Source organism: Apodemus sylvaticus, chromosome 19 (genome assembly GCF_947179515.1).
Source record: "Apodemus sylvaticus chromosome 19, mApoSyl1.1, whole genome shotgun sequence".
NCBI classification, from domain to species: Eukaryota; Metazoa; Chordata; class Mammalia; order Rodentia; family Muridae; genus Apodemus; species Apodemus sylvaticus.
Genome location: NC_067490.1, coordinates 57,339,308 through 57,353,818, shown reverse-complemented (window position 1 = coordinate 57,353,818; position 14,511 = coordinate 57,339,308). Strand labels below are relative to the sequence as shown.

At 36.1% G+C, this 14,511-nt stretch overlaps 1 protein-coding gene and 1 pseudogene across 1 annotated transcript; one reads left to right on the top strand and one right to left on the bottom strand.

The window, feature by feature from the left end:
- Positions 1 to 5,432: 5,432 nt before the first annotated feature.
- Positions 5,433 to 6,194, bottom strand: LOC127669599 (60S ribosomal protein L7a-like; annotated as a pseudogene).
- Positions 6,195 to 10,960: 4,766 nt separating this feature from the next.
- LOC127669912 (olfactory receptor 2B11-like) lies at positions 10,961 to 11,896 on the top strand. The gene has a single exon (XM_052164158.1). The coding sequence runs from the start codon at positions 10,961 to 10,963 to the stop codon at positions 11,894 to 11,896; it is 936 nt and encodes a 311-aa protein (XP_052020118.1).
- The last annotated feature ends 2,615 nt before the right edge of the window (positions 11,897 to 14,511 follow it).

Genomic DNA, 14,511 nt, shown 5'->3' with positions numbered 1-14,511 from the left:
TCTGTGACAAAACCAAATTTACACAATATCTTTCCACAAACCCAGCCCTACAAAGGATAATAGGAGGAAAACACCAATACAAGGAAGGAAACTACACCCTGAACAATCAAATATAAAAAATAACATCAAAAATGACAGGAAGTAATAATCACTATTCTTTAATATCTCTTAACATCAATGGACTCAATTCCCCCAATAAAAAGACATAGATTAATGGACTGGATATGTAAACAGGACCCTACATTTTGCTGCATACAGGAAACACACCTCAGTGTCAAAGACAATCACTACCTTAGAGTAAAAGGCTGGAAGACAATTTTACAATCGAATGGTCTCAGGAAACAAGCCAGAGTAGCCACTCTAATATCAGATCAAACTGACTTTCAACCTAAAGTCATCAAAAGAGACACAAAATGACACTTCTTGCTGGTTAAAGGAAAAATATACCAAGAAGAACCCTCAATTCTGAACATCTATGCTCCAAATGCAAGGGCACCCTCATTTGTAAAAGAAACTTTACTAAACCTCAAAGCTCACATTGCACCTAACAAAACAATTGTGGGTGACTTCAACACTCCACTCTCCTCAATGGACAAATCAGAAAAACAGAAACTAAATAGGAACACAGTGAAACTAATTGAAGCTTTGGACCAGTTGGATTTAACAGATATATATAGAACATTTCATCCTAAAGCAAAAGAATATACCTTTTTCTCAGTACCTCATAGCACCTTCTCCAAAATCGATCATCTAATTGGTCACAAGACAGACCTCAACAAATATAACAAGATTGAACTAAACCCATGCCTCCTATCAGATCACTACGGAGTAAAAGTGGTCTTCAATAGCAACAAAAACGACCGAAATCCCACATACACAAGGAAACTGAACAATTCTCTACTCAATGATGCCTTGGTCAAGGAAGAAATAAAGAAAGAAATCAAAGAATTTTTTAGAATTTAATGAAAATGAAGACACAACATACCCAAATCTATGGGAAACAATGAAAGCAGTGCTAAGAGGAAAACTCATAGCACTGAGTGCCTCCAAAAAGAAAATGGAGAGAGAATACACTAGCAGCTTAACAGCACAACTGAAAGCCCTGGAACAAAAAGAAGGTAAATCGCCCAGGAGGAGAAGAATACAGGAAATCATCAAACTCAGGGATGAAATCAATCAAGTAGAAACAAAGAGAACTATACAAAGAATCAACAAAACCAGGAGCTGGTTCTTTGAAAAAAATCAACAAGATAGATAAACCTTTAGCCAGACTAACCAAAGGGCACAGAGACAGTATCCAAATTAAAAATTAGAAATGAAAAAGTAAGATATAACAACAGAAACTGAAGAAATTAAAAAAAATCATCAGATCCTACTACAAATGCATATACCCAACGCAACTGGAGAATATGGAGGAAATGGACAATTTCCTAGACAGATACCAAACACCAAAATTAAATCAGCATCAAATAGATCATCTAAACAGTCCCATAACCCCTAAAGAAATACAAGGGGTCATAGAAAGCCTTCCAACCAAAAGAAGGAGATGACCAGATGGCCTTAGTGCAGAATTCTATCAGCCCTTCAAAGAAGACTTAACGCCAATACTCTTCAAACTATTCCACAAAATAGAAACAGAAGGAACTCTACCCAACTCGTTCTAAGAAGCCACAATTACACTGATACAAAAACCACACAAAGATCCAACAAAGAAAGAGAACTTCAGGCCAATTTCCCTTATAAATATTGATGCAAAAATACTCAAAAAAATTCTTACCAACCGAATACAAGAACACATCAAAATGATCATCCACCAAGATCAAGTAGGCTTCATCCCAGGGATGCAGGGATGGTTCAACATATAGAAATCCATCAATGCTATCCACTAAATAAACTCAAAGAAAAAAATCACATGGTCATTTCATTAGATGCTGAAAAAGCATTTGACAAAATTCAGCATCCTTTCATGCTAAAAGTCTTGGAAAGAACAGGAATTCAAGGCCCATACCTAAACATAGTTAAAGCAATATACAGCAAACCAGTAGCCAACATCAAACTAAATGGAGAGAAACTTGAAACAATCCCACTAAAATCAGGGACTGGACAAAGCTGCCCCCTCTCACCGTATCTTTTCAATATAGTTCTTGAAGTCCTGGCTAGAGAAATTAGTCAACATAAGGAGGTCAAAGGGATACAAATTGGAAAGGAAGAAGTCAAAATATCACTTTTTCCAGATAATAGTCTACTTAAGTGACCCAAAAACTGCACTAGAGAAATCCTACAGCTGATAAACAACTTCAGTAAAGTGGCTGGTTAGAAAATCAACTCTAGCAAATGAGTAGCCTTCCTATACTCAAAGGATAAGCAGACGGAGAAAGAAATTAGGGAAATGACATCCTTCACAATAGCCACAAACAACATAAAGTATCTTGGTGTGATTCTAACCAAACAAGCGAAAGATCTATATGACAAGAACTTCAGATCTCTAAAGAAAGAAATCGAAGAAGACCTCAAATAATGGAAAACTCTTCCATGCTCGTGGATTGGCAGGATTAATATAGTTAAAATGGCCATCTTGCCAAAAGCAATCTACAGATTCAGTGCGATCCCCATCAAAATCCTAACTCAGTTCTTCATAGAGTTAGAAAGAGCAATTCTCAAATTGATCTGGAATAACAAAAAAAAAAAAAAAGAAAAAGAAAAAGAAAAGAAAAACAAAAAGAAAAACAAAAACAACAACAACAACAACAACAACAACAACAAAAAAAAAAAAAAAAAAAAAAAAAAAAAACCCAGACTAGCTAAAACTATTCTCAACAATAAAAGAACTTCTGGGGGAATGAGTGTCCCAGACATCAAACATTACTACAGAGTAATAGTGTTAAAAACTGCATGGTATTTGTATAATGACAGGCAAGTGGATCAATGGAATAGGATTGAAGACCCAACAATGAACCCACACACCTATGGTCACTTGATCTTCAACAAAGGAGCTGAAAACATTCAGTGGGGGAAAAAATAGCCTTTTCAACAAATGGTGCTAGTTCAATTGGAGGTCAGCATGCAGAAGATTGTGAATTGATCCATTCTTATCTCCTTGTACTAAGTTCAACTCCAAGTTAATCAAGAATCTCCGCATAAAACCTGACACTGAAACGAATAGAAAAGAAACTGAGGAAGACACTTGAGGACATGGGCACAGGGGCAAAGTTCCTGAACAGAACACCAATAGCTTATGCTCTAAGATCAAGAATTGACAAATGGGACCTCATAAAATTACAAAGTTTCTGTAAGACAAAGAACACTGTCAAAAGGACAAAACGTCAACCAACAGATTGGGAAAGGATCTTCACCAACCCTACATCCGACAGGGTGCTAATATCCAATATATACAAAGAACTCGAGAAGCTAGACCCCAGGGAACCAAATAACCCTATTAAAAATGGGGTACTTATCTAAACAAAGAAATTTTCACCAGAAGAATTTCAAATGGCTAAGAAGCACCTTAAGACATGTTCAACATCATTAATCATTAGGGAAATGCAAGTCAAAACAACCCTGAGATTTCACCTCACACCAGTCAGAATGGCTAAGGTTAAAAACTCAGTAGATAGCAGGTGTTGGCGAGGATGCAGAGAAAGAGGAACACTCCTCCACTGCTGGTGGGATTGCAAGCTGGTACAACCACTTTGGAAATCAGTCTGGTGGTTCCTCAGAAAACTGGACATGACACTTCCCGAGGACCCTGCTATACATCTCCTGGGCATATACCCAGAGGATTCCCTGGCATGCAATAAAGACACATGCTCCATTATGTTCATAGCAGCCTTATTTATAATAGCCAGAAGCTGGAAAGAACCCAGATGTCCCTCAATGGAGGAACGGATACAGAAAATGTGGTTTATTTACACAGTGGAATACTACTCAGCAATTAAAAACAATGAATTCATGAAATTTTTAGGCAAATGGTTGGAACTGGAAAATATCATCCTAAGTGAGGTAACCCAATCACAAAAGAATACACATGGAATGCAATCACTTATCAGTGTATATTAATTAGCCCAGAAGCTCTGAATACTCAAGACACAATTAACATATCAAATGATTCCCATGAAGAAGGAAGGAAAGGGCCCTGATCATGGAAAGGCTTGATCCAGCATTGCAGGGGAGTACCAGGACAGAGAAAAGGGAGGGGGTGAATAGAGAATGGGTGGAGAGAAGAGGACTTATGGGAAATATGGGGAGGGGGGAACCAGGAAAGGGGAAAGTATTTGGAATGTAAACAAAAATATAGAAAATTAAAAAAAAAGAAATACAAATAGTCAATCATTTGAAAATACAATAAAAAAAGCATAAAAATCTTTAAAGTGGCCAGGCATGGTGACACATGCTTTTAATCCTAGCATTTGGGAGGTAGAGGCGAATGGATCTTGGTGAAGTTTAAAGCTAGCCTCATCTTCAAACAGGGTTCTAGGATATAATAATGGTAGGCATAAAAGTATTCCTAAGTTGATGGAAAGTGGAATTATAAATATTTTCTGATAAAGTTGAATATTTACATGGAAAATATTTCTGATAAAATTGAAGAAACATATAGGAAAACATGTTACAATTGGAGATTATCATGGAAAATTATACAGATAAGATGGTAGGCATAAAAAATTCTAAGCTGATTGAAAGTGGAATTATAAACATTTTCAGATAAAATTAAAGATTTACATGGAAAATATTTCTGATGAAATTCAAGAAATATATAGAAAAACACGTTAAAATGGTCTATTTCCTCTTTCTACTTCTTGTTGAGCCTTTTGGTGGGCAGTCATGCTAGGCTCCTGTTTGTAAGCATACCATAGTATCAGTAATAGTGTCTGGCCTTCTGATCTTCCCTTGAGCTAGATCCCAATTTGGTCCTGTTTCTGGACCTCATTTCCCTCAGGCTCTTCTTCATTTTTGACCCGTAGTTCTTTCAGACAAGAACAATTCTGGGTCAGAGTTATTGACTGTGGAATGGCAACTCCATCAATCCACTTGATACCTTGTCTTTCTACTGGAGGTGGACTCTACAAGTTCCCTCTTCCCACTGTAGGGCATTTAATTTAAGGTCCCTTCCTTTGAGTCCTGAGAGTTTCTCCTCCCAGGTCTCTGGTATATTCTAGGGGAGTCCCCCCCATCTCTTATCTCCCGAGGTTACCCATTACCATTCTTTCTGCTGGCCCTCAGGGCTTCAGTACTGTCCTCCCTCCCCCTCTACCACCCAATACCTAATCATGTTCCTCTCTTCCCCTCCTTGTCTCCTCTACCACCCAGGTCCCCTCCACACCCCGTCCAGTGATTGCTTTCTTCTTCCTTCTAACCCTAACCCCCATCATTGCCTTTTTTTGTTTGCAGATAATTTTGTAATTATACTTATGTACAGAAAACTTAGTATACATTTAACCCAATTTAGTGGTGAGTTCTTTAACCTTTGCCTTTTCTAGCTTGGCAATGTGATCCACAGACTTAGGACCCAGGACTTTGCCTCCCCAGTTTCCACCAGCTTAGCCAGAGCACCCTTGGCTTCCAAGTTAACCTGTGTGAAGGTGACAGTGGTGCATGTCTTCCTGTGGACCAGGCACCCCAGCCTGGCCTTTCCCTTGATGATGCAATAGGGCACCCCCATCTTTCAACACAGGGAAGGCAGGAAAAACCATCAACTCAATGGGGTCTACATCATGGGCAATCACCACCAGCTGAGCCTTCTTGTTCTTCACCAAGGTGGTGACTGTATTGACTCCTGCTTAGAGGACAGGTGATCTCTTAGTTGGGACGTCTCCTTTGGCAGCAGCTTTCTTCTCAGCACAGGCCAGTAGCCTTTGCTTCTTCTCTTGATTTGTCTCTGGCCTGTACTTGTGGGCAAGCTTAGGCAGCTGAGTAGCTGTTTGCCTGTCCAGGGCCTGGGTGAACTGGTTAATGGTAGGAGGTACTTTGAGCCACTTATAGAGGATGGCTCTTTGCCGCTTCAGCCTGATGTAGCAGGACCAGTTGATGAAGCGTGTTAGATCTCTTTTGGGCTGGATGTCCTATTCAATGCCAAAGTTCTTGGGCCTTTTCTCAAACAAAGGATTGACTCCCTTTTTGGCCTCCTGTTTCTTGACGATGGTGGGGGCCAGGGCCACCTTCTTCCCCTTGGCCTTCTTTCCTTTAGGCATCTTGCTTGGCTGGTAGAGAGCTCATCATTGCCTTTTAATTGTCATAAAATACTAAAGAATTCGAAGTTTTCTTAGTATTCTAGATTATTTATAATGGGTTCTGAATTAATTGCATGTTATTTTTATTATTCTCATGGTTTTAATTACTCTTTATTAGTATATTGGGGATAACTAAAATCTTAAATTTTATTTGATTCCCATAAATAAAGTAATATAAAAAATTCTCACTTAAGTTTCTCAGAATAACTGATTCAAACAAGGTCATCTTTAATCGTGTACATGTTAGTGGGTGTTCTGTGTGTTAGGAAATGTAATCAATGGTTTTGTTTTTGTTTTTGTTTTCAAATGCAGCAGAGTTTGTCTTCTAGCCTCAGCACAGAAGATAACTGTACATGAGAAGCATGTCTTTGGAGAGCTCTTTCCCAGGGAACTTTCTCTGTCTAATCACTCTGGAGAAGAATAAATGAGTTGTCTGTGAAAACAATGCACAGGACTCTAGGGAATAGCAAAGAAAATGATAACTCAAAAGTCTTCGTATTTTCTATTGTCTTCCTAACTTGAGTTTTTCCTCCACTTGGCTCCTTTGTCTAAACAAAACCCTGAGAGTTCTGAAGAAAATCTTAAACTCTCACCTTCATACTAGAATATCTCTGTATTCTTGAAAAGAAAAACTTCAAATATCTTACTTTATAATTGCTCTTTAATCAAATAACGGGGGTTTATCAAAATAAGGTAAGTGATGAGACACATTGACAGACATGCAGTCCTAGGAAGGTTGCAAAGTGTGGGCTGCAGTATCTAATTAGTACATAGGAAAAACAGCATTGTTTCAGACAGCCATTCATAAGATCTGCCTGTATCTATTTCATACTAGAATCACTAGAACAACTAGACTTTAATTTTTAACCCATTTTTCTCAGTCTATCACTGAAACCAAACTTAGAAGCACTATATTCTTCAGATGTTGATTACCTGAGTGAAGTATTATTGCTTTAGTCATTTCATCTTTTAAAGACTTAAAATATGACTAATCTTGCTCAAATGTTTTATCCAATGCTTTATATATGTCTATTATAAAAATACTCTTTAATAAAGGATGTTTTCAAAATAAATACAATTCTTATAACCAATGAACCCAAAAGTACTATAAATATTAATAAAACAATGTATGTTTTCAAACTGAATGTAAATATAATATACTTATATGAAAATATGAACTGACATATGGACAGCAGGTCAATAGGAACTTAGTCTGAAATTCAGCAATGATTTTAAACACTTCTGGATGACTATACCTTTGTGAGTTGAAATTGTGATAAATCACTAAGTAAAAAAATCAAGTCTCTCTCCTTTTTTCCATTCCCACCTGCCTCCAATCCACTCTCAAAATCTAATCTATTTTCTCCTTTCCATGGAAATATATGCTTCCCCGCTTAAACCACTTTATCTTTGGATTGCAAAAGTGACTGTCCTTTACTTAACAGCTAATATCCACTTATAAGTGAGTATATATCATGCTTATCTTTCTGCATCTGTGTTGGCTTGCGTAGGATAATTGTTTTCTAGCTCCATCCATTTTTTGTTGGACTTCTAATAATGAGAGTTGAGTGTTCCTAACTCTTTTGCATGCTCGTGGGACCCTTTTCCCCCTACTGGGTTGCATTGTCCAGCCTTGATATGAGAGTCTGTGTCTAGTCCTATTGCATTTTGTTATGCTGTGATAACTGATATCACTTGGAGGCTTGTTCTTTTCTGAAAGGAAATATAGGAGCATGAGGTGTCTAGTGGGACTGGGAGGAAAGGAGGAAGGGATGACATGGTCAGTATATATTTTATGACAGAAAAATTAAAAAAGCAAAAATAATATTAAATCATTGAATTCAATAAGTGTGCCATGATATATCATTAAAATAACTAACACTGTCCAAAAAACTGAAGACAGAGAATAATAATGAATACATAGGAAGGTAAGTCACATTTGTCTCAGGAGATATGGAAAGGGGAAGGTGGAGTGCAAATTGATATGAGTTAGATAAAATTAATTGTGAAAGAATTTTAAAGAGTAAGTCTAAAATTGCTCATTTAAAAAACAAAACTATTGGATTACTCATGTTTGAAAACTGTAGTAATGCTAAGTAAACAGTATTCAGTGAGCTCCATAAGTTATGATTTTGGAAATAATTATTTTATAATCAGAATAATAGATACAATATTCTTATTCATATTTATTCTACAACATATTCTCCTGAAATAAGAATTTAGCCTAACTTATCATCAAAAAATTAGGAGTGCTTATCTTAATAAAGTCACTTCAGAAACTATGCTGCCTCAATGGGCATCATGCCCTTAATTTCAGGTACTTTCTGTGGATTCCAGAAGTACTAACTTTTAATCAGCTGTTTTGTTACTATATATTAGGCACTGATAAATTATTGCTACCTAGATTATCCATAGCTATTAGGAAAATAACAAAACAAACACTTAAAAGAATCTTAAAATACAGAAATAAGATTATCTTATTTAGGAACAGGTGCTAAAGGATTTTTCAGAGTGGGGAAAGCTTGTTAGAGTGCTTATCATAAAGAACTCATTAAGAAGTTGTTCATGAGACTGGATAGATGGCTCAGTAGTTAAGAATATTGCCTTGTAGAGGAACCGAATTCTATTACCAGCATTCACACAGAGGTTTGCAATCAACATTAATTCCAGTTCCATGGACTTGTTGCCTTCTTCTGGCCTCTGTGGGCACCAGACACATATGTGATTCATAGGCATATATGCAGACAAAACACCCGTACCTATATTTAATTTTTAAAATTTACGTTAATGATAAAAGTTGTTGGAATTATTACCTTAACATATAGGACATCCACCCCCCATTTTATAATGTATGCATCTGATGATCTGTTATTTGATGTGTAATCAAATAACATAATTCATATCTTATTCTGCTTGGGTCCTTATAGACCATCACAAGGTTGCTGTAAACTTTCAATGAAAAAAAAGAGACTGAGATCTGCTTTAACTATAAGAAAATAGTCTGCTGTAAAGATGCTAAATAGCAAGAGGAGTAACTCCAACTTGTTGAGTAGACTGTTATCTGAAAATCACATTTGAATATTCATTTTTTCAAAGATGAATTTTATGAAGCATAAATAAATAAAATGTGTAAATAAACAATTTTTAGTTTTCAAACATTGTTTTATTCTGTTCCATAATTTTGTTGTATCAGCATTTACTTTACCTATGAAGATCTAGGAAATACAAAATAACTGAGATTTGAATGTGATTCTACCTAAATTAAGACATCTGCTGAAAGAAAAGATTGTTGATGTTGAAAAATATATTCACAAAAATAATACAAATAACAAAAAATCAATATGTTCCCGATAGTACAGCAAATTTTTGAACTAAATAAAGCATTAAGCTCAATTGATAAAGAAATACCTCCATGATAAGAAATGCTATGAATAAGTTTATTATAATTTATCATAAATTATTAAATGCCAAACATGCATTAATAGTTATACAATAAAGTTCATAAATACCAAAACATGAACAACATTGTAGCTGAGGCTTAACTCATTTGGCTTATAAACATGGGCTGTTTATAACTGTACAAACATGAAGGAAAAGGGTGTTTAAACTACATTGCTCAATCTCAAGTATATAAAGGGATGTGTTTAGATCTCAAATGTACTTATTACTCATATAGACAATTTAATGATTCACCTCAGAAGATAAGACTGGACAGACCAACCTTCCAGACAGAGTTCAGAACTCAGAACTCTTTCTACCAATTTCTCTGACTGATTCCTGAAAATGTATCTATGATGTTTCAGTAATGCCTTCAGCACTGCTGTTAAAATTAGTTACTCCATACTAAGTGAGGTAACCCAGTCTCAAAAGATCAATCATGGTATGCACTCACTAATAAGTGGATATTAACCTAGAAAACTGGAGTACCCAAAACATAATCCACACATCAAATGAGGTACAAGAAGAACGGAGGAGTGGCCCCTTGTTCTGGAAAGACTCAGTGAAGCAGTATAGGACAAAACCAGAACAGGGAAGTGGGAAGGGGTGGGTGGGAGAACAGTGGAAGGGAAGGGGGCTTATGGGACTTTCGGGGAGTGGGGGACTAGAAAAGGGGAAATCATTTGAAATGCAAATAAAAATTATATCAAATTAAAAAAATTAGTTACTCACCTTTATGTTCACATGTACTGTCAGATAATTAGAAAGCCCCGTTAAAGTTTAGTATCATAAATAGAAGTTAAATCACCACTTGCCAGATTATTTTATTTGTGTGCTTCCAGGAGTGTGTATGTGTATAAATGGATATGCATACATGTTTCTGTGCTGTGGGTATATTATGCATATAAAACCCAGTGTCCATGTCAAATTTTTTTTCTACATTTGATTTCTACTTCATGTTTGGAGGCTGTGCCTCCCACGAAACCTGGAGTTCATCAATTCAGCTATAATAACAAGCCAGCAAGCTCAAAAAAATAATAACCAGACTTTTCTTAACTAGAACTGGGATTATAGAAATGGTTTCACCTGGGTACTGAAGAAAATACCCAGATCCTCTTGCTTTGACACAAAACTCTATATGGACTAAGTTATCTACAAAGCATCTCTCATGAAATTCCAAATGCAGAATTGCAACCCTGGTTTCTATAGCCATGACCAATGAATCATGAGGCTTTGCTATAATACTAATTTTCTTGATACTTCTGTACTATAGGAGAGTCAGATTACAAAGAAAGATGTTGATTAATAAAAGTCATCCAGAAGAGTTTATTCTACTTGGCTTTGGAGACTGTCCTTGGCTGGAACTTCCTCTCTTTATTATTCTTCTGGTAACATACCCCACAGCCATGATTGGAAACATTGTCATCATTCTGGTGTCCATATTAGACACCTGTCTCCACAGCCCCATGTACTTCTTCCTCAGCAACCTCTCCTTTCTGGACATGTGCTACACCACAAGCATTGTGCCTCAGATGCTAACCAACCTTGGGGGCTCCACAAAGACCATCAGCTACATGAGGTGTGTAGTTCAGCTTTATTTCTTCCACACAATGGGGGGTACAGAGTGTGTCCTCCTGGCTCTTATGTCCTTTGACCGATATGTGGCCATCTGCAAACCACTGCACTACACCCTCATAATGAATCGACGTACCTGCCTCCTGTTAGTGTCCACTGTGTGGCTGACTGGAATTTCCTATGCTGTCACAGAGGCCACTGTGACACTGCAATTGCCTCTATGCGGCCACAATAAAATGGATCATTTGGTGTGTGAGATTCCAGTTCTGATAAAAACTGCTTGTGGTGAAAAAGAGACTAATGAGCTTGCTCTCTCTGTGGTTTGCATTTTTCTTTTAGCTGTTCCTCTGTGTTTAATTCTTGCCTCCTATGCTTGTATTGGACATGCTGTCTTTAAAATCAAATCTTCAGGGGGAAGGAAAAAGGCCTTTGGGACATGTTCCTCTCATCTCATTGTAGTTCTCTTGTTCTATGGTCCAGGCATTAGCATGTATCTTCAGCCTCCCTCTTCTATTACAAAAGACCAACCCAAGTTCATGGCTCTCTTCTATGGAGTAGTAACTCCTACACTGAACCCATTTATCTATACTCTGAGGAATAAGGATGTAAAGGGGGCATTAGGTAACCTTTTCAGAAACATTTTTATTTCAAAGTGAAACCTTATGGGCATTACACAAAATAGTTAACAAATTATCAGCTTTTCTGATAACTCAGTCCCTGTCTTTTTTTTTTTTTTTATTCCCTGTCTTAAAACAACAACAACAACAAAAAACCTCAGCTGTCTTTTTTTTTTAACATGTTCTTGCAAATCCTGTCTTGTTACTTGATTAACCATACTAGGCAATGGTTAATCTTGGTCAACAAATATGGATGTTTTGTTTAGAAAAATTGTTAAAATATTTGTATTGGTTTTAATACATCTACAAATAGTTACTTTATTAAATGATAAAACAATAATTTAATTTATAATCCACTTACATTGTTTTAAGCTAATTAGCATGAAATCCACATAGTAAACATTTGTCACTGGCTTTTGAACTTGTCATTTGTGACATAAATCTTTACTGTCTTTAAGTTTTCATAATTACTTGTGGGAAGGCTAGTGGTACAGTAACAGCTTTTAATAAACTATTTTATAAGGCATTGACTTTATTTATGTGGATGCTATATGGAATATGTTTTAAGACCCCCAAAGAGTTAGTAAATTGTAACTTGGATTTTGGTTTAAAATAGAAGTTGTTTAATTTTTCTATAATAGGAGTTTTTAATAGATATGCAATTTCATGTAAGGATGTTCAAAATCTACAGAGCTAACAGTTTAATTATCTAAAACAGTTCTAGGACTAACACTGAGAGTTTAATTTTTATCATGAAATCAGTTACACTTCATTATAATAAGTTGATGGGTTATATAGCTATGTGGTATTAGATTAATTTATGGGTAAGTAAATAGGGTATACAATAAAGAACTAAACACTAGCAAAAATGCAAGAAGTGTCAGATTTCTTGGACCTGGTGTAGCCAACTTTTTACCATAAAGACTTGGGTGCTGGGAACTGAACTTGGGTCCTATGGAAGACTCGTGAGTGCTTTTAACTGCTAAGCCATCTCTTTAACCCTCTTTTCTTGTGACTTTTATATTAGGTAGCCACACAGTTGTGGTCAAAGGAATAATCAGAAGAATCAGTGAGGATAGGACTCAGGGTTGGAGACCTAAAGGCAAATGAGGGTATTTTACTAAAATATTACAAAATTTCAATTCATTGGAAATGTAAGCATATAAAACCTGTTGTACAAAATAATTATTAAAATTAGTACTTAGAAAACATCTAAGAGAGTAGATCTTGAATGTTCTCACTGAAAAATTATGTAATAACGGATATAATGACTGTCTTGAATAAATTATTTTATGACATACACATATTAATATAATCATCCAAAATTCCTATGTGTTGAGTATACTTTACCATAAGTGTGGAAATTTTCAAATGATGAAAGATAGCACTGCATTACATGTCTCAAATCATAAGGTTTCCATAGTACATGATATTCAAAGATGTTATTAAGGTGGTTTTAAATTTAATATTCTTGCTATATTTAGCATAAAATACTGGTGATTGATCGACAACAAGGAAAGTTGTTTTGAAACCTACTGTAAATTCTGATCAAACTTTACAAAGTAAATTCAATTGCACACAGGACAAAATAGTTTAATGTAAATAGTATAAATGCACAATGAGGAAAAAATCAAACATCAAAGAATTTCTTGATATCATTGAAGTCCAACCACTAGTTAAGGAGCTATTGGCAACTGATAATTGCTGGCAGAAGAACAGTCCTTTTTTATATATTTATTTCAAAATATGTACATAATTTTCTTATATGAATGTGGGGGGTGTAGATGGGGGGTGGGGTGGAGGTGTGTTTTAAATATAGTTATCCTATAAGATGGCAACAATGTCCTGGTAAAACACCACAAGCTAACAAATAAAAAGCTCAGTGTCAGGAATAGATTACCTCCATTGGAGTTGTTGGCAAGTGAGTTCCCATAAATTCTCAGATATTATAGACTTTTGCCATTGTTCTTGTTTAGTCTCTAGATCTTGATGATAAACCCTATTGCTGAAGACATCACATACTTGAGTCATAGAAAATGAGGAAATCAAACTACTATAGACCTGGAAGCTTCATCCCTACTGAGTAACTTTGATAGTACTAGAAGAAGTAATTCTAAATCCTGTCCATCTGCAAAACTCCTGCCTGCCAATACATCCCTACTGGTACAATAGTGGCCCAATATCATGAAAGTAAGCAATAATTTTCTGATTGCTCTCTCTGACTTTCTGTCTCTATCTCTCTCTCCTTTCCTCCCTCCATCTACCTATTCTTCTCTTTCTCTTCTCCTTTTCTCTCTCTCCCTCAGTCTCTCACCCTCTCAAACCACCTGTAATATATTTCAGGCTCAGCAGTTTGAAATAGATTGATCTAGTCAACTAGGAAGAACAGAAAGCAGACAGGCATCTCCAAACACATAACTGTTCTTTAATTAGAAAAACTGAAGGACCACCATCTCTATGTGAAGTGGAAACTGTGCACATGGCATTGAATGCTTCATGTTTTTATAGGACTGAAAAGGAGACTTTTGGGGGTGTAGTTAAGTTCTCCTGCAGCCTCAGAGTGGTAGATACTATTCAAAAACATATGTTCATCCTCTTAGAAGTATTCAGAACTCAATATCCCACAGATAATTAGGGAAGTCAAATTTCCTGTC

Coding starts and splice junctions, on each gene's coding strand:
- LOC127669912 (XM_052164158.1), top strand. CDS start 10,961: ATGTTGATTAATAAAAGTCATCCAGAAGAGTTTATTCTACTTGGCTTT.